Source organism: Carcharhinus amblyrhynchos, chromosome 16 (assembly GCF_965287045.1).
Source record: "Carcharhinus amblyrhynchos chromosome 16, sCarAmb.v2.hapA, whole genome shotgun sequence".
Classification (NCBI taxonomy): domain Eukaryota; kingdom Metazoa; phylum Chordata; class Chondrichthyes; order Carcharhiniformes; family Carcharhinidae; genus Carcharhinus; species Carcharhinus amblyrhynchos.
Window position 1 is genome coordinate 52,824,622 of NC_137339.1, and position 20,918 is coordinate 52,845,539.

A 20,918-nucleotide genomic window follows, 5' to 3' on the forward strand; every position below is an offset into this window, starting at 1 on the left:
CTTATCAAGAACCCATCAACCCGCTTCTTAAAAATATTTAGCGAGGCAGCCTCCACCACTTCAACGGGCAGAGAATTCCAGAGATTCACCACCCTTTGAGTGAAGAAGTTCCTCCTCAACTCCGTTCTAAACCGCCTCCCCTTTATCTTGAGGCTGTGCCCCCTAGTCCTACTGTCTTTTTTGAGCGGGAAGAGTCTCTCCACCTCTATCCTATCCATCCCATTCATCATCTTATACGTCTCAATGAGATCTCCCCTCATTCTTCTAAACTCTAACGAGTACAAGCCTAGTTTATTCAGCCTCTCCTCATAGCTCAATCCCCTCAACTCCGGTATCAGCCTAGTAAACCTCCTCTGCACTCCCTCCAGGGCCAAAATATCCTTGCGCAGGTGCGGCACCCAAAACTGCACACAGTACTCCAGCTGCGGCCTCACCAATGCCCTATACAGCTGCAGCAAGACCTCCCTACTTTTATATTCAATCCCCCTCGCTATGAAGGCCAGCATCCCATTCGCCTTCCTGACCACCTGCTGCACCTGCAAGCTGGGTTTTTGCGACTCATGCACAAGGACCCCGAGGTCCCTCTGCACCGTCGCCTGCTGCAGTTTTTCGCCACGTAAGTAATAGTCCTTCCTACCATTCTTCCTACCAAAGTGGACCACCTCACACTTGCCAACATTAAATTCCATTTGCCATTTCCTGGCCCATTCGCCCAGCCTATCTAGATCCTTCTGCAGACTCTCCACACCCTCCGCACAATTTATGGGTAGGAGTTCAGGAATAGAACATAGAACATAACAGCACAAACAGGCCCTTCGGTCCACAAGTTGCGCCGATCATATCAATACCTACCAATCCATAGACCTATCTATAACCCCCAATCCCATTAAATCCCATATACTCATCCAGAAGTCTTTTAAAAGACCCCAGCGAGTTCGCCTCCACCAAAACTGACGGCAGCCGATTCCATTCACTCACCACCCTCTGAGTGAAAAACTTACCCCTAACATCACCTCTGTACTTGCTTCCCTGCACCATAAATCTGCGTCCTCTCGTAGCGGCCATTTCAACCCGGGGAAATAGCCTCTGAGAATCTACCCTATCTATTCCTCTCAACATTTTATAAACCTCTATCAGGTCATCTCAACCTATGCCACTCCGGGGAGAAGAGTCCTAGTTCCCTCAACCTATCTTCATAAGGCATGCCTCCCAATCCAGGCAACATCCTTGTAAATCTCCTCTGCACCCTTTCAATAGCTTCTACGTCCCTCCTATAGTGAGGCGACCAGGACTGCGCACAGTACTCCAAGTGGGGCCTGACAAGGGACTTATAAAGTTGCAGCATTACTTCCCGACTCCTAAACTCAATCCCTCGATTAATGAAGGCCAATACACCATACAATGAAGGCCAGTACACCATACAATAGGAAGGAATAGGAAGGATGTAGTCACAATGTTAGGGGTTTACTATAGCCCACCCAACAGCCAGCGGGAGATAAAGAAACAGATATGCAGCCAAATTTTGGCAAGGTGTAAAAGTAACAGGGTTGTTCTGGTGAGAGACTTTAACTTTCCCTACACTGGGACTCATTTAGTGCTAGCGGCGTGAATGGGGCAGAATTTGTAAGGAGCATCCATTCTTGAAACAGCATGTAGATAGTCCAACTAGAGAAGGGGCTATACTGGACCTGATATTGGGGAATGAGCCCAACCAGATAGTTGATGTTTCAGTAGGGGAGCAGTTCAGGAACAGCAACCACAATTCAGTAAGCTTTATAATGATGGATAAGAAAAGTGTAGTCCTCAAGTGAAGGTGCTAAAGGTGGGGGAAGGCTAATTACAACAATATTAGACAGGAACTAAAGAATGTAGATTGGGGACAGATGTTTGAGAGAAAATCAACATCTGGCACGTGAGAGGCTTTCAAATGCAAATTGATAGGGATTCAGGACCAGCACATTCTTGTAAGGATGAAGGATAAGTATGGCAAGTTTTGGGAACCTTAGGTAACGAGAGATGTTATGAGCATAGTCAAATAGAAAAAGGAAGCATTTATCAAGGCTAGGCGGCCTGGAGCACACGAAGCATGTGTGTAATATAAGGAAAATAGAAAGAAACTTAAGCAAGGAGTAAGGAGGGCTAGAAGAGGTCACGAAAAATCATTGGCCAGCAGGAAAATCCCAAGGCTTTTTATACATATATAAAGAGCAAGAGGGTAGCCAGAGAGAGGGTTAGCCCACTCAAGGACAGAGGAGGGAAACTATGCATGGAGCCGGAGGGAAACTATGCATGGAGCCAGAGGAAATGGGTGAAGTATTAAATGAGTACTTTACGTCAGTATTCACCAAAGAGAAGGACTTGTTGGCTGATGAATCTGGGAATGGGTGTGTAGATAGTTTGAGTCATATTGAGATCAAAAAGGAGATGGTACTGGGATTCTTGAGGAATATTAAGGGAGACAAGTCCCCAGGGCCTGATGGAATTTTCCCTCACAATACTGAGAGAGGAAAGGGTAACGATTGCTGCGCCCTCAAGAGAACTCTTTGTATCCTCACTGGCTACAGGGGAGGTCATGATGTGGAGATGGTGGCACTGGACTGGGGTAAACACAGTTAAAAATCTCACAACACCAGGTTAAAGTCCAACAGGTTTATTTGCTAGCAGAAGCCACTAGCTTTTGGAGGTTGGCTGCCCCTTCGTCATGTGAGTGGGCCACTCACCTGACGAAGGGGCAACCAACGTTCTGAAAGCTAGTGGCTTTTGCTACCAAATAAACCTTTTGGACTTTAACCTGGTGTTGTGAGAATTCTTACAGGAAAGGTCCCAGAGGATTGGAGAATAGCAATGTTGTTCTTTTGTTTAATAAGCGTAGCAAGAGTAATCCAGATAATTACAGGCCAGCGAGCCTTGCATCAGTAGTAGCAAAATTATTGGAGAGGATTCTTCAAGACAGGATTTACTCGCACTTGGAAATAATTGGACATATTAGCGACAGGCAACACGGTTTTGTGAAGGGGAGGTCATGTCTCACTAGCTTGATTGGGTTTTTCAAGGAAGTGAAGAAGATGATTGATGAGGGCAGGGCAGTGGATGTTGTCTTCCTCACTCCTAGATGACCTCCTACAGGTAATGCGTGTGCTATCCACAATACTTCCTGTCTGTATTCTACCAACAACACAATCTGGTGAACTTCCACTCATTTCTCAACTGCACTAACCTGCCAAGGTCTCCATTTCCACCTTAAGATTTGATCCTTAAATTAACAGCACTCTGCAGTACACTCGGATTCCTTTTCTGAGTAGGCTTTATGATATAAATCCTTCATCATCTCACCTTTCTGTTGTAACTCCATTAATCTTTCAGAACTAAACACCTGTGCCTGATCCTCTACCTGCTTAGATTTTTCCTTTACTATCTCATCAAACAGAGTGTCAGATAGCTGAACCTCCACTCCTTCATTCTTCTCTTTTATTCTCCCTTCCTGTTCTAACTTATGGCTGTGGGATCTTGTCACAGTAAAAAGTCTGACAACACCAGGTTTCAGTCCAACCGATTTATTTGATAGTAAATTCACTAGCTTTCGGGTTAGCCCCTTCATCAGGTGAATGGAGAGTTCTGGCCTCAGACACAGCATATAAAGCACAGACAGTTTACAGATTACTGATTAGAATGCGAATCTTTACACCTAACCTGCTGTTCAAGTCTTAAAGTGGCTAACAATGTGTGTGGAAGGAGCACTGATCACAGGTTAAAGAGATGTGTATTGTCTCCAGACAGTATAGTGAGTGAGGTTTTGCAAACCCAGGCAAGTCACAGGGGTTACAGATAGTGCGACATGAATCCAAGATCCCCGTTGAGACCGTCCTCATGTGTGTGGAACTTGGCTATCAGTCTCTGCTCAGCAACTCTGCGCTGTTGTGTGTCGTGAAGGCCACCTTGGAGAATGCTCACCCGAAGGTCAGAGGCTGAATGCCTGTGACCACTCAAGTGTTCGCCAACAGGAAGGGAACAGTCTTGCCTGGTGATTGTCGAGCGATGTTCATTCATCCGTTGTCGTAGCGTCAATCGCTCGACAATCACCAGGCAAGACTGTTCCCTTCCTGTTGGCGAACACTTGAGTGGTCACAGGCATTCAGCCTCTGACCTTCGGGTAAGCATTCTCCAAGGCGGCCTTCACAACACACAACAGCACAGAGTTGCTGAGCAGAGACTGATAGCCAAGTTCCGCACACGAGGACGGTCTCAATGGGGATCTTGGGTTCATGTCGCACTATCTGTAACCCCCGTGACTTGCCTGGGTTTGCAAAACCTCACTCACTGTACTGTCTGGAGACAATACACATCTCTTTAACCTGTGATCAGTGCTCCTTCCACACACATTGTTAGCCACTTTAAGACTTGAACAGCAGGTTAGGTGTAAAGATTCGCACTCTAATCAGTAATCTGTAAACTGTCTGTGCTTTATATGCTCTGTCTGAGGCCAGAACTCTCCATTCACCTGACGAAGGGGCTAACCCGAAAGCTTGTGAGTTTACTATCAAATAAATCAGTTGGACTGAAACCTGGTGTTGTCAGACTTTTTACTGTGTTTACCCCAGTCCAACATCGGCATATCCACATCGGATCTTGTCACCACACAGTCCAGAAAAATTCCAGGGTATTTTTCTTTTAACTTCTCAGTTCCCTGGGTTTCTTTTGGCTTTTCCACTATAATGGGCATCATGCCCACCTGCTTATATCGTTTCCAAGAATAATCTGTATCCCTGGAATAGCCAAGTTTTCTATCACTCCCACTATCATTTCCTCAGTCTTGATTGGACTTTCTAGCTTCATCTTGCACATGGAACACTACCCCCTTCTCCAAGTATTCCATAGATTATCACGCTCTCAGGCAATATTTCAGGAGTGCAAATATTTTCATCTCATACTATTAGAGACAAACTAGCTCCTGTATCTCTGAATATTTTCACTTTTTTGTCTACTCCTATTCTACCTGAGTAAACCTTACCCACATGGGCAAAGTTTCTGAGAAGATTGGGCACTATCTCACTATCCAGCAGTGTCTAGGCTGTTCACTCTCCTTCAGCTTCTCAACTTCCCTTGGAATTTCCTTCACTGGCTTAACTAATCCCATTGGTTGTGCCTCTTTAACCAAATCCTTTTTCCCAGTGCTTTTCTTAAGCCACCACCAAGTTTTCGACCACTCCCACTATCACTTCCCCAGTCTTGATTGGACTTTCTAGCCTTATCTTGCACAGGGGAACACTACTCCTCTCTCCATTTATTCCATAGATTACCACGCTCTCAATCCCACCTCATTATATTGAAAACACCAGAGGTCTTTCACCACTTTTCCACCCATGTCTTTTTTCACATGTGGTAAACTGTTCCCAGTGTAATCTACTTTTTGTTTTTCATTGAAGGATCTTCCTCTTTCCCAATTTATATCCTTCATGGAATCAAATTGGTGTTGGAAACAAGATTCAATCTATACACGAATGTATATTCATCTGCCATCTCTGTAGTTTTTCTCGTTGTTCCAACATTTTGTTCTTCAACATGAGTTCTTATCACTTCTGGAAGTTAGTTTTTAAACTCCTCCAGCAGAATAATATATCTAAGAGCCTCATATGTCTTTTCTGTCTTTAATGCTTTCACCCATTTATCAAAGTTGCTCTGTTGAATTCTTTCAAACTCGATACAAGTCTGACCTGTTTCCTTCTTACATTTCTGCTTCTGGCACCAAATTGTAGGCACTCAATAGAGTCTCCTTCACTTCTTCATATTTTCCTGACACCTTCTTTAGGGGTGCTGCAAACATCTCAGTAACCCTGCCTACCAACTTGGTTTGAATTAACATTACTCCTCTGGCCATTTCAGCTGTGTAACCAATTTCTCAAATGAAATGAAAAAGACTTCTGCATCTTTTTCATCAACGTTTGGTAATGTTTGGACATATTTACATATATCCCTACCAGGTAGTTGGCTACGATAAGTTTGCTAATCATCACTTCTACCTTTTTACTTTTACTTCTGTCATTTGAAGTCTTTTTGTTTCAAGTTCCATCTTCATCTTTTCCAACTCAAACAATCTTTCCCTTTCTTTATTTTCTGTGAGGGCCTTCCTCTCTCTTTCTTCCCTCTTGCTTTCCTTTTCTTTGAATTCTTTTTCCCTTTCATCTGCTGGGGCCTTCCTCTCTCTTTCCGTCTTTCTTTCTTCTAACTCCAGCCTTTTAAGTTCACTTTCTAATTCCAATTGTTTCATTTGCAATTAAATTTTTTCTAACTCCACAGCACGTGACTGTTTTTCTGAAATACCTAAATGCTTGGCTAACTCCATTACGATTTCAGCTTTATTAACATCCCTGGTTAAACCCAATTTTAGACTGTTCGTTAATTCTAGAAGTGTCTTTTTTTTGTCTTTCTAAACTGTCTCGGGAAATTTTGGAAGCATTTTCGACCCCCAGAATGCCGTTAGCAATGTTCAGAGCTATTTCCCCACTTTTGATTTAACTGACAAACAAATAACTGAAATTAAACAGATTTTCCACTTCTCACTTAGGTTTACTTAGTGCTGTTCAAATCCCAAACCTGAACCCCCAATCTATTATAAAGAGAGATGGATCCCCCCTCCAAGAATTAATACCTAACCACCCAAAGAGGAGAACCTTGCTCTATATCTGTAAGAAATGAGTGTGAAATGGTACAACCTGCTGTTCAGCAACTTTTAGTGGTTACATCAAAATAAATCCCTGACACTCTCTCCAAAATCAACAACTAACAATTTATTTACCTAACAATGAACAAGTTAATAAACTATTAACAAACTGAATAAATCCTTTCTAGCTATTAACTATTCCCGAATAAACAGGATTCTAATGGTATGCAGTTCAGATAAATTCAATTCCCACTCATTAACAAAATAGAATTCAGTCACTCTTTAAATTACAAAGAAGTTTGGTGTCTTTTGGGAAATATTGGGCCTTCTCGGTTGATTCTTCTGTCTGGAACCGCTTTTTTCTTTGGTACCTTTGCTACTTAAGAGTGCTTTCTCTGAGACATAAACAAAGCTATGAGAGTCAGCAATTCTCTCTCTCTGGAGCTGATAGCTGTTAACTCTGGCAGGTGGCAATTGCTCTCTATCCTTATCCCCCAGTCCCCTTCCTTTTATATCCACAATGACATATCAGTATCCCCCACAAGAGGACTGCTCCTAGGTTGCCAAAACCATCAGATTTAAATTTAATAGATTGTTGGTATCTAAGTGCCTGATTCAAACTGAGTGGCTAAATTCAAAACCTGTTGTCTGGGTAAAACTGCTGCATGGCCTTTTGATACTAATGTTTCATTTTGGGTTCTCTATGCACTTGCAGTTTTTTAAAATCTCTAAGCCCAGATAGAGCATCACCTAACAGAATTACGAATGCTTTTCCCCCAAGCATTTTACAAATTTTATAATTCCACAAATACCAACTTTGCAACAATACTTGCATACTTAATGCCTACAAAGACATGAATCAAGGGGCTCTGAGGATTACATGTAAAGTTGAAATAGACACCCCAGTGAATTTTTATCTTTCTCAGCTTGCTGAGTCCAACAGTTTCTGCTCTGGGATTTTCCTACCCAAAGGGGAATGATGCTAAGAATTGCCTTTTCAAACTATCACGCTCAAAATTCAAAGATGACAAATTATCCTAAAGGCCATGGGACAGTATGATTCACATACTGTATTTTAAACGTGTTGTCCAAACTTAGCTTACAGCTAATCAAAGATAACCAATGTTGTGGCAAGTTAGGCAGAGCTAGATAGATAGCTTGGTACGGCTCCTGCTCTGTCCAAGACCACAAAAAAACTACAAAAAGGTTGTGATCGAAGCCCAATCCATCACTCAAACCAGCCTCCCACCCACTGACACTGTCTATACATCCCACTGCATTGGAAAAGCAGCCAAAACAATTAAGGACCCAATGCACCTCGGACATACTCTGTTCTACCTTCCACCAGACAGTAGGGCCAGTAAGACTCAGAGAAACAAAGGCAGGTTGGGATTGCTAATCAAAGAGGGTCTGGTGGACTGAAGTGCATCTGTTTCAATGCAGGAAGTGTAACAGGTAAGGCAGCTGAACCTAGAGCTTGGATTAGTACTAGAAACTATGATTTGTTGCCATTACAGAGACTAGGTTAAGGGAAGGACAGGATTGGCAGCTTAATATCCCAGGATATAGATGTTTCAGGCAGGATAGAAGAGGATGTAAAAGGGGTGGGGGAGTTGCATGACTGGTTAAGGAGAATATCACAGCTGTACTCCGGGAGGGCACCTCGGAGGGCTCATACAGCCAGGCAATATGGGCAGAGCTCAGGAACAGGAAAGATGTAGTCACAATGTTGGGCATTTACTACAGACCACTGAATTGCCAACGGGAGATAGAGGAACAGCTATGTAAGCAGATTTTGGCAAGGTGTACAAGTAACAGGATTGTTGTGGTGGGAGATTTTAATTTCCCCTATATTGACTGGGACTCATTTAGTGGGTGGGGCAAAGTTTGTAAGGAGCATCCAGGAGGGCTTCCTGAAACAGTATGTAGATAGTCCAACTAGGGAAAGGGCCATACTGGATTTGGTATTGGGAAATGAGCCTGGCCAGGTGGTCCATGTCTCAGTAGGGGAGCAGTGATCACAATTCAGTAAGCTTTAAGGTACTGATGAATAGAGATAAGTTAAGGTGCTAAAGTGAAGGTGCTAAATTGGGAGAAGGATAATTACAACAATATTAGGCAGGAACTGAAGAATGTAGACTGGGGGCAGATGTTTGAGGTCAAATCTGGCATGTGGGAGACTTTCAAGTTTAAGTTGATAGGGATTCAGGACCAGCATATTCTTGTAAGGATGAAAGACGAGTATGGCAAGCTTTGGGAATCTTGGATAACAAGAGATATTGTGAGCTTAGTCAAAGAGAAAATGGAAGCATTTGTCAAAGCTAGGAGGCTGGGAACACATGAAGCAAGTGTGGAATACAAGGAAAGTAGAAACAAACTTAAGCAAGGAGTAAGGAGAGCTAAAAGGGGATCATGAAAAAGCATTGGCCAGCAGGATTAAGAAAAATCCCAAGGCTTTTTATACATATATAAAGAGCAAGAAGGTAACCAGGAAGAGGGTTGGCCCACTCAAGGACAGGGAAGGGAATCTATGCGTGGAGCCAGAGGAAATGGGCGAGGTATTAAAGGAGTACTTTGCGTCAGTATTCACCAAACAGAAGGACATGGTGGCTGTTGAGTCTGGGAAAGGATGTGTAGATAGTTTGAGTCATGTTGAAATCAAAAAGGTGGTGGTGTGGGGTTCTTGAGAAACATTAAGCTGGACAAGTATACCCCAGAATACTGAGAGGAGCAAGGGAGGAAATTGCTGGGGCCTTCAGAGAAATCTTTTTATCCTCACTGGCTACACGGGAGGTCCCAGAGGATTGGAAAATAGCCAATGCTGCTCCTTTGTTTAAGAACGGTAGCAAGAATAATTCAGGTAATTACAGGCTGGTGAGCCTTACATCAGTGGTAGGGAAATTATTGGAGAGGATTCTGCGAGACAGGATTTATTCTCGCTTGGAAGTAAGTGGACGAAGTAGTCAGAGGCAACATGGTTTTGTGAAGGAGAGGTTGTGTCTCACGAACTTGATCGAACTTTTCAAGGAAGTGAAGATGATGATTGATGAGGGTAGGGCAGTGGATGTTGTTGACATAGGCTTCAGTAAGGCCTTTGACAAGGTCCCTTATGGCAGACTGGTGCAGAAGGTGAAGTCACATGGGATCAGGGGTGAGCTGGCAATGTGGATACAAAACTGGCTCAGCCAAAGAAGACAGAGGGTAGCAGTGGAAGGGTGCGATTCTGAATGGAGGACTGTGACAAATGGCGTTCCTCAGGGATCAGTGCTGGGATCTTTGCTGTATTGTTTTGGAGGAAAATGTAACTGGATTGATTAGTGAGTTTGCAAACAAAGGTTGATGGATTTGTGGATAGCGTTGAGGAACATCAGAGGATACAGCAGGTTATAGATCAGTTGGAGACTTAGGCGGAAAGATGGCAGATAGAGTTTAATCCGGATAAATGTGAGGTAACGCATTTTGGAAGGTCTAATATAGACAGGAAATATCCAGTAAATGGCAGAACCCTTAAGGGTATTGATAGGCAAAGGGATCTGGATGTACAGGTACACAAGTCACTGAAAGTGGCAATGTAGGTGGAGAAGGTAGACAAGAAGGCACGCGGCATACTTGCCTTCATCAGCCTGGGCACCGAATTTAAAAATTGGCAAGTCATGTTGCAGCTTTATAGAACCTTAGTTCGGCTGCATTTGGAATATTATGTTCAATTTTGGTCGCCACACTACCAGAAGGATGAGGAGGCTTTGGAGAGGGTACAGAAAAGATTTAACAGGATGTTGCCTGGTATGGAGGACATTTAGCTATGAGGAGAGGTCGGAGAAACTTGGTTTGTTCTCACTGGAATGACGGAGTTGAGAGGGTGACCTGATAGAAGTCTACAGGATTATGAGGGGGATGGGCAGAGTAGATAGAAGCTTTTTCTCAGGGTGGAAGAGCTAATAACTCGGGGGCAGAGGTTTAAGGTGCGAAGGGCAAACTTTAAAGGAGATGTATGAGGCAGATTTTTTACACAGAGAGTAGTGGGTGCCTGGAAGGTAATGGAAGTGGATACGGTAGTGACTTTTAAGGGGTATCTTGACAAATACACGACTAGGATGGGAATAGAGGGATATAGTCCCTGGAAGGGTAGGGGGTTTTTAGTTAAGTCGGACAGCATGGTTGGTGCAGGCTTGGAGGGCCGAAGGGCCTGTTCCTGTGCTGTGATTTTCTTTGTTCTTTAATTGGGAAAAAGATACAGAAGTCTGAGGTCATGTTCCAACCGACTCGAGAACAGCTTCTTCCCTGCTGCCATCAGATTTTTGAATGGATCTACCTCGCACTAAGTTGATCTTTTTCTACACCTTAGCTATGACTGTAACACTATGTTCTGCACTGTCTCGTTCCCTTCTCTATAAACGGTATGCTTTGTCTGTATAGTGCGCAAGAAACAATACTTTTCACTGTATATTAATACATATGACAATAATAACTCAAATCAAATCAAAATCTTCATGTGCTGATACTGGGTATATATGCAGTTCCCACCATGGCTATTATCTGGATGACAGAAAAATAAGGGGTATGCCACCCACAGGTTAAACCTATAATCTGGTTTAATTCACAAAGATTATGCACAAAAGTAAAATTAGAGGCAACTTCTAATAGAATATTATATTATGCTGCTTTCAAACTGTCATGACTGTTTACAAACTAGATTCTAGGCCTTCCAGCTTCAGTAAATTCATAGGACTGAATTTTCCCAGCCCTTTATGGATGATTAAGGGAAGGAAAGGATTAGTAGTTTAACATTCCACAATACAGATGTTTCAAGTGGGATAGAGGGGCATGTAAAAGAGGAGGCGAAGTTGCACTACTAGTTAAGGGGAGTATCTATTGTGGGAGGACACCTTGTAGGGCTTATACATCAAGGCAGTATGGGTGGAGCTCAGGAATAAGAACGATGTAGCACAATGTTGAGGTTTACTATCGGCCTCCCAACAGCCAGTGGGAAGATGAACAGATATGCAGGCAGATTTTGGCAAGGTGTAAAAGTAACAGGGTTGTTGTGGTGGGAGATTTTAACTTCCCCCATATTGACTAGGACTCACTTAGTGCTAGGGGCGTGGGTGGGGTAGAGTTTATAAGGAACATCTAGGAGGGCTTCCTGAAACAGTATGTAGATAGTCCAAAGAGGGAAGGGGCTGTACTGGATCCCAGGCACTGGGGAATGAGCCCGGTCAGGTGGTCGATGTTTCATAAGAACATAAGAACATAAGAAATAGGAGCAGGAGTAGGCCATCTAGCCCTTCGAGCCTGCCCCGCCATTCAATAAGATCATGGCTGATCTGTTGTGGCTCAGTTCCACTTTCCCGCCCTCTCCCCATAACCCTTAATCCCCTCTCTTATCAAGAACCCATCAACCCGCTTCTTAAAAACATTTAGCGAGGCAGCCTCCACCACTTCAACGGGCAGAGAATTCCAGAGATTCACCACCCTTTGAGTGAAGAAGTTCCTCCTCAACTCCGTTCTAAACCGCCTCCCCTTTATCTTGAGGCTGTGCCCCCTAGTCCTACTGTCTTTTTTGAGCGGGAAGAGTCTCTCCACCTCTATCCTATCCATCCCATTCATCATCTTATACGTCTCAATGAGATCTCCCCTCATTCTTCTAAACTCTAACGAGTACAAGCCTAGTTTATTCAGCCTCTCCTCATAGCTCAATCCCCTCAACTCCGGTATCAGCCTAGTAAACCTCCTCTGCACTCCCTCCAGGGCCAAAATATCCTTGCGCAGGTGCGGCGCCCAAAACTGCACACAGTACTCCAGCTGCGGCCTCACCAATTTCAGTCAGGGAGCAGGTGAGGAACAGTGACCACAATTCAGTGAGCTTTAAGATAGTGCTTTAAAGGGCTGTAGGGAAAACCTGGGAACTACAGGCCAGTTAGCCTCACATCTGTGATGGGTAAATTGTTGGAAGGTATTTTGAGAGACAGGATCTACAGGCATTTAGAGATGCAAGGGACAGTCAACATGGCTTTGTGAGTGGAAAATCATGTCTCAAATTTAATTGAGTTTTTTGAAGGGGTCACCAAGAGGATAGATGAAGGCAGTGCAGTTGATGTTGTCTACATAGACTTTAGCAAGGCCTTTGCCAAGGTACCGCATGGTAGGTTATTGCATAAAGTTAAATCTCACAGGATCCAGGGTGAGGTATCTAAATGGATACAAAATTGGTTTCTTCACAGAAACCAGAGGGTGGCTGTAGAGAGTTGTTTTTCAAACTGGAGGCCTGTGGTCAGTGGTTGCCTCAGGGATCAGTGCTGGGCCCGCTGTTATTTGTCATTTATATTAATGATTTGGATGAAAATATTGACAGCATGATTAATAAGTTTGCAGATGACATCAAGATTGGTGGCATGGTGGACAGTGAGGAAGGTTATCTCCAATTCCAGCAGGATCTTGATCAATTGGGCCAATGGGCTGACGAACAGCAGATGGAGTTGAATTTAGACAAATGTGAGGTAATGTATCTTAGTAGATTGAACCAGGGAAGGACTTACTCAGTTAATGATAGGGCACTGGGGAGAGTTACAGAACAAAGAGATCGTGGGATACATGTTCATAGCTCCTTGAAAGTGAAGTCACAGGTGGACAGAGTGATGAAGAAGGCATTCGGCATGCTTGGTTTCATAAGTCAGAACACTGAATACATTGGGACATCTTGTTGAAGTTGTACAAGACATTGGTAAGGCCACACTTGGAATACTGTGTGCAATTCTGGTCACCCTATTATAGAAAGGATACTATTAAACTAGAAAGAGTGCAGAAAAGACTTACTACAATGCTACTGAGACTTGATGGATTGAGTTATAAGGAGAGGCTCAATAGACTGGGACATTTTTTTCTGGAGCGTAGGAGGCTGAGGAGTGACCTTATAGAGGTCTATAAAATAATGAGGGGCATAGACAAGGTAGATAGTCAATATCTTTTCCCAAAGGTAGGGGAGTCTAAAATTAGAGGGCATAGGTTTAAAGTGAGAGGGGAGAGATGCAAAAGTGTCCAGAGGGGCAATTTTCTCACACAGAGGGTGGTGAGTGTCTGGAACAAGCTGCCAGACGTAGTAGTAGAGGCAGGTTAGAATTTTATCTTTTAAAAAGCATTTAATAGTTATATGGATAAGATGTGTACAGAGGGATATGGGCCTGTATAAAGGGATATGGGCAATTGGGATTAGCTTGTGGGTTTTTTAAGAAAATAAGGGTGGCATGGACAAGTGGGCCAAAGGGCCTGTTTCCATACTGTAAACCTCAATAACTCCATACTGATGGACAAAGATAAGTGTAGTTCTCAAGTGAAGGTGCAGAATTGGATAAGGCCAATTACAACAATATTAGGTTGGGACTGAAGAATATAGATTGGGGCAGATGTTTGAAAGAAAATCAACATCTGGCATGTGGGAGGCATTCAAGTTTAAGTTGTTCAGAATTCAGGTCCAGCACATTCGGGCAAGGAAGAAGGATAAGTATGGCCAGTTTCAGGAACCTTAGATAAAGAGAGATATTGTGAGTCTAATCAAAGAGGAAAAGGAAGCATTTGTCAAGGCCAGGAGGTTGGGAACAGATGAAGCAAATGTGGAATACAAGGAAAGTAGAAAGAAACTTAAGCAAAAAAAATAAGGAGGTCTAAAGGAAAAGTCAATGGCTAGCAGGATTAACGAAAATCCCAAGGCTTTTTATAAAGAGGGTAGTCAGGGATAGGATTGGTCCGCTCAAGGACAGGGGAGGGAATCTATGCATGGAACCAGAGGAAATGAATGAGGTATAAAATGAGTACTTTGCGTCAGTATTGCATCACAAAAGGGTATGTAGATAGTTTGAGTCATGTTGAGATCAAAAAGGAGAAGATCATAGAACCCTACAGTGCAGAAAGAGGCCCATCGAGTCTGCACCAAACATAATCCCAACCAGGTCCTACCCCCATATCCCTACATAATTTACCCACTAATCCCTCTAACCTACGCATCTCAGAACACTAAGGGGCAATTTTTTTAGCATGGCCAATCAACCTAACCCACACATCTTTGGACTGTGGGAGGAAACCTGAATACCCAGAGGAAAGCCACGCAGACACGAGGAGAGTGTGCAAACACTGCACAGTGTACCCCAGGTTACTGAGGGAGGTGAGGGAGGAGATTGCTGAGTGTCCAACGATGATCTTTGCATCATCAATGAAACGGGAGAGGTTCCGGAGGATTGCGGATGTGATTCCTTTATTCAAGAAAGGGAGTAGAGATAGCCCTGGAAATTATAGACCAGTGAGTCTAACCTCAGTGGTTGATAAGTTGATGGAGAAGATACTTAGAAGCAGGATTTATGATCATTTGAAGAGGTATAATATGATTAAGAATAGTCAGCATGGCTTTGTCAAAGGCCTTATGAGCCTGATCGAAATTTTTGAAAATGCGACTAAACACACTGATGAAGGAAGAGCAGTAGATGTAGTATATATGGACTTCAGCAAGGCATTTGATAAGGTGCCCCATACAAGGCTTATTCAGAAAGTGAAGGGGCATGGGATCCAAAGGGACATTGCTTTGTGGGTCCAGAACTAGCTTGTCCACAGAAGGCAAAGAGTGGTTATAGATGGGTCATATTCTGCAGGAGGTTGGTCACCAGTGGAGTGCCCCAGGGATCTGTTCTGGGACCCTCACTCTTCATGATTTTTATAAATGACCTGGATGAGGAAGTGGAGGGATGGGTTGGTAAGTTTGCTGATGACACAAAGGTTGGAGGTGTTGTGGATAGCGTGGAGGGATGTCAGAAGTTGCAGCGAGACATTGATAGGGTGCAAGACTGGGTGAAGTAGTGGCAGATGGAGTTCAACCCAGATAAGTGTGAAATGGTTCATTTTGGCAGGTCAAACAGGATGAATATAATATTAATGGTATGACTCTTGGCAGTGTGGAAGATCAGAAGGATCTTGGGATCCGAGTTCACAGAACGCTCAAAGAACTTCCCCGGAGCGGAGAAGCTCCATCTTCTCTGGAGCCTTCAATATGTCATTGATGAAGACGAACATCTCGCCAAGGCCATCTCCACACCCCCACTTCTTGCCTTCAAACAACCGCACAACCTCAAACAGACCACTGTCCGCAGCAAACTACCCAGCCTTCAAGAGAACAGTGACCACGACACTACCCAATCCTGCCACAGCAGCCTCCACAAGACTGCTGGATCATTGACACGGATGCCATCATCTTATGTGAGAACACCATCCACCAAGTACAGAGTACATACTCTTGCAACTCGGCCAACGTTGTCTACCTGATATACTGCAGGAAAGGATGTCCTGAGGCATGGTACATTGGGGAGACCATGCAAGTGCTATGACAATGGATGAATGAACACCACTCGACAATCACCAGGCAAGAGTGTTCTCTTCCTGTTGGGGAACACTTCAGCGGTCACGGGCATACAGCCTCTGATCTTCAGGTAAGTGTTCTCCAAGGCAGCCTTCACGACACACGACAATGCAGAATCGCTGAGCAGAGACTAATAGTTAAGTTCCACACACAAGGACGGCCTCAACCGGGATCTTGGGTTCAGGTCACACTATCTGAAATCCCCGTGACTTGCCTGGGCTTGCAAAATCTGGCTAACTGTCCTGGCTGGAGACAACACATATCTCTTTAACCTGTGCTTAACCACTCACACTGTAAAGATTAGCATTTCAACCATTATTTTGTAAATTGAGTTTGTGTCTTCCTATGTCCTGTTTGTGAACAGAACTCCCACTTACCTGACAAAAGACAGCACTCCAAAAGCTAGTGGCTTTTGCTACCAAATAAACCTGTTGGTGTTGTGAGAATTCTTACTGTGTTTACCCCCGTCCAACACGGGCATCTCCACATAATGAAATTCAGCTCATGGATAAACAGTCTCAATAGCAGATACGTAGACCCTCCAGGAGATGTGAAACCTAAAAGCGAGCCCATTCTACAAATGCCACACTCAGCTTCAATGTCCTGCAAATTGCTTTCAAATAGGCCTAAAAGCAAAATGGCTGGAAACCCAGACTGATATCACTGATTTCAGAAAATATAACAGAAACACAGTGCAGACCTCTGAGGATTTTTTTAAATCTCAAAAACTTGCAATGAAATACCACATAAATGACTGTTTCCTGCTGCACCAGAAAATCTAATTGAAGTTTGAGAGTTAGCGCAATTGCAAGAAACTCAATATATGAAGTTTTATAATGTGGGAACAGGTTGAGGTGTTTTTAGCAGAGGAATCAAGGGAGAGAAAAATGCTGGACGTATTGTACTTGTGTGTGTACATTGCATCCAAAATTCACAATCATTTAGGCCAAGAAATTTACTTATACTTCTGTGACATACGTCTCTGAGCAAAGATGTAGACAAAATTCAAGACCCTGGTGCCTATCTGCAATCTACGACAGAAATGAGGGTGCCTGGAAGCCAAGAGTGGAATGGACTTGCTCTGATCAAATCACTTGTTTACTTCCCCATCCATCATAAAGATGCAGGCAGATATTATCATTTGGGTAGGGTGACACATGAGGAACCTTACCCTAGAAAGCAGAAAGGCCACAAGACAGATGGTCAGATTTGGTATCTAATCAATCTTGGTGTCCTGATAATAAATGTCCATCATTCAACACTTAGTTTGAGACACTTAGAAGCTATCTGTTGTAATGTAAATATAAACATGCATTTTACTTCACCTACATTTATCTTATCAGTTCTTTCAATAACTCAATATTGAAAGCTACAGGTTGCCCATTCGTTCATTCTAATGAAGTTTACCTTCAAAAAGTCATACAGATGCTTTAGGACTCCAATTCGCACTTCATCCAGATCCTTTAGAAACCCATTGAAGATGGGAACCAGGTCAGCTGCAGTTAGCTGATCACCAAGGATCACAGCAAGCTCGTGAATAGAGAAGGCCAGTGTCCGTCGTACCTTCCACTGTAAAATAGGAGATGATATGCATCAGTGATGTATTCATTTAGAATGTTCTGAACTGCTCTTGGCATTATGCGGAAGAATATTCTAATTCCTGTCATTTTATTGCTGTTTGTGGGAGCTTGCTGTGTGCAAAGGTCTGTCATTTTCTTACATTATAACAGCAATTACAGTGCTTATGAGGCACATCTGACAAAATGCTATGGCATATCAATCAGTCATAAAAGGATCCACAAAAATGTAGGTTTCTTCTTTAACACAGATACCTTGAACTATTTCCAAAAACAAAATGAAGAACGCATATTGGTCTTTTGACACTTGTTAAATGGAAAATTCTTGTCCCCAGAGCTTTCTCTCACCAGACAATATGGAAAATAAATAGTTAAACAAGCAAACTGAAGAGGTAGCTTTCAATCAGACTGAGGCACTTGAACAACGAACTGTCACCAAAATCAAAGACACAGGGTTGGTAACGTTCACATCAATGCTAATAAGCACAGCTATACAAGTCCTAGGAACTACTACATGCTGTTCTTCTTGGAGCCAGCTGTGACTCAGTCGGTAGCACACTCACCTCTGAGTCAGAAGGCTGTGGGTTCAAGGCCCAGTCCAGGACTTGAGCACAAAAATCAAAGCTGACACAACAGTGTCATCTTTCAGATGAGATGCTAAGCCAAGAACGGATAATTATTTCAAAGAACAGCAAGGGAGTTCTCCCCCACGTTCTGGCCAATATTGATCTGTGAATCAACATCACAAAAAGCAGATTATCTAGACATTACTATTGCTGTGCAAGCTTGCTATGCATGAAACGACTGCTGTATTACCCACATTTATTACAATTAGGTGATTTATAAGGTTTTTTTTAAAGGTAATAATGAAGGATGTCATGTGATCTGTTCAAAATTCTGTCTGGCAGTATGCCTGCGTGGTTTGATTATTAGAGAAAATGAGGGTTTTACTGGGGAAAGGGGCAAGGTACTCATGCTTGCAAACAATGAAGACTCACAGCTGCCTTTGCCAAAGCCTCAAAAACACATTAAGACTGCCAAGTTAACAGCTGTGCTTTCATCTTGGAAGTACATGTTCATGATCATTATCACTAAAAAAAGCAGTGTTAGGTAAGCTAATGGGCCTAAAGGTAGACAAGTCTCCTGACCCTGTTGGAATGCATCCCAGGGTACTAAAACAGATAGCGGGGGAAATAGCAAATGCACTCATTGTAATTTACCAAAATTTGCTGGACTCTGGGATGGTTCCAACAGATTGAAAAACAGCAAATATGGCACCACTATTTAAAAAAGGAGGTAGACAAAGGATGGATAACTATAAGTCAGTTAGCTTAATTTCTGTAATGAAGGAAATGCTTGAATCTATCATCAAGGAAGGAAAAAACACAACACAGATTCATGAAAGGCAGAGCACATTTAACTAATTTAGCGGAATTCTTTGAGGACATTATGAGCACAGCGGACAGAGAACCAGTGGATGTGGTGTATTTGGATTTCCGGGTGGCTTTCGACAAGGTGCCAAGCTAAAGGCTGCTGCATAAGATAATGGTGCACGGCGTTACGGGTAATGTATTAGCATGGATAGAGGGTTGGTTAACTAACAGAAAACAAAGAGTGGGGATAAATGTTTTTTTTCTGGTTGGTGATCAGTGACTCGTGATGTGCCTCAGGGATCAGTGTTGTGACTGCAATTGTTTACAATTTACATAGATGATTTGGAGTTGGGAGCCAAGTGTGATGTATCAAAGTTCACAAATGACACTAAGTTGAGTGGCAGAACAAAGTGTGCAGAGGGTACTGGACATCGTGCCTTACGAGCCTAGTTGAGTTCTTCGATAATGTGACAGAACACATTGACGAAGGAAGTGCAGTGGACGTGGTTTACATGGACTTCAGCAAGGCGTTTGATAAGGTCCCCCATTGCAAGACTTCTTGAGAAGGTGAGAGGGCATGGGATCCAAGGGCCTTTGGCCTTGTGGATCCAGAACTGGCTTGCCTGCAGAAGGCAGAGAGTGGTTGTGGATGGGTCTTTTTCAGCATGGAGGTCAGTCACCAGTGGAGTGCCCCAGGGATCTGTTCTAGGACCCTTGCTGTTTGTCATTTTCATAAATGACCTAGGTGAGGAAGTGGAGGGATGGGTAAGTAAGTTCGCTGATGACACGAAGGTCGGTGGTGTTGTGGATGGTCTGGAAGGATGTCAAAAGTTGCAGCAGGACATAAATAGGATGCAGGACTGGGCGGAGAAGTGGCAGATGGACTTCAACGCGGATAAATGTGTAGTCGTCCATTCTGGCAGAACCAACGGGATGAACGAGTACACTATCAAGGGCAGGAGTCTCAGTAGTGTTGAAGAGCAGAAGGATCTTGGGGTCCGGGTCCACAGGACTCTTAAATCGGCCTCGCAGGTGGAGGATGTGGTCAAGAAGGCGTATGGTGTACTGGCCTTCATTAATCGAGGGATTGAGTTTAGGAATCGGGAGGTAATGCTGCAACTTTATAAGACCCTTGTCAGGCCTCATTTGGAGTACTGTGCGCAGTTCTGGTCGCCTCACTATAGGAAAGACGTAGAAGCTATTGAAAGGGTACAGAGGAGATTTACAAGGATGTTGCCTGGACTGGGAGGCATGCCTTATGAAGTTAGGTTGAGGGAGCTGGGACTCTTTTCCCTGGAGAGACGAAGGTTGAGAGGCGACCTGATAGAAGTTTATAAAATGTTGAGAGGAATAGATAGGGTGGATTCTCAGAGGCTATTTCCCCGGGTTGAAATGGTCGCTACGAGAGGACACAGATTTAAGGTGTGGGGAGGAAAGTACAGAAGTGATGTTAGGGGTAAGTTTTTCACTCAGAGGGTGGTGAGTGAATGGAATCGGCTGCCGTCAGTGGTGGTGGAGGCGAACTCGCTGGGGACTTTTAAAAGACTTCTGGATGAGTATATGGGGTTTAATGGGATTGGGGGTTATAGGTAGGTCTATAGATTGTTAGGTGTTGATGTGATCGGCGCAACTCGTGGGCCGAAGGGCCTGTTTGTGCTGTAGTGTTCTATGTTCTATCTGCAAAGGGATATCGATAGTTTAAGTGAGTAGGCAAGATGGCAGATGGAGTACAATGCTGGTAAATGTGAAGTCATCCATTTTGGTAGGAATAACAGCAAAATGGACTATTATTTAAATGGTTAAAAAAAATGCTACTGTACAGAGGGACCTACGTGTCCTTGTGTATATTCACAAAAAGTTAGTTTGCACATGCAGCAGGTAATTAAGAAAGCAAATGGAATTTTGTCCTTCAT

The 20,918-nt window shown here is 43.4% G+C and overlaps 1 protein-coding gene across 2 annotated transcripts in view; it reads right to left on the reverse strand.

Moving 5' to 3' along the window:
• The window catches only part of ppp4r1l (protein phosphatase 4, regulatory subunit 1-like), a 150,316-nt gene that overhangs the window by 20,553 nt on the left and 108,845 nt on the right, over positions 1–20,918 (reverse strand). For both annotated transcript variants that reach the window (XM_080205091.1, XM_080205092.1), the window contains one exon: positions 17,463–17,624. In XM_080205091.1, the coding sequence (XP_080061217.1) occupies positions 17,463–17,624 (162 nt within the window). The remainder of the gene's footprint in view (positions 1–17,462; positions 17,625–20,918) is intronic.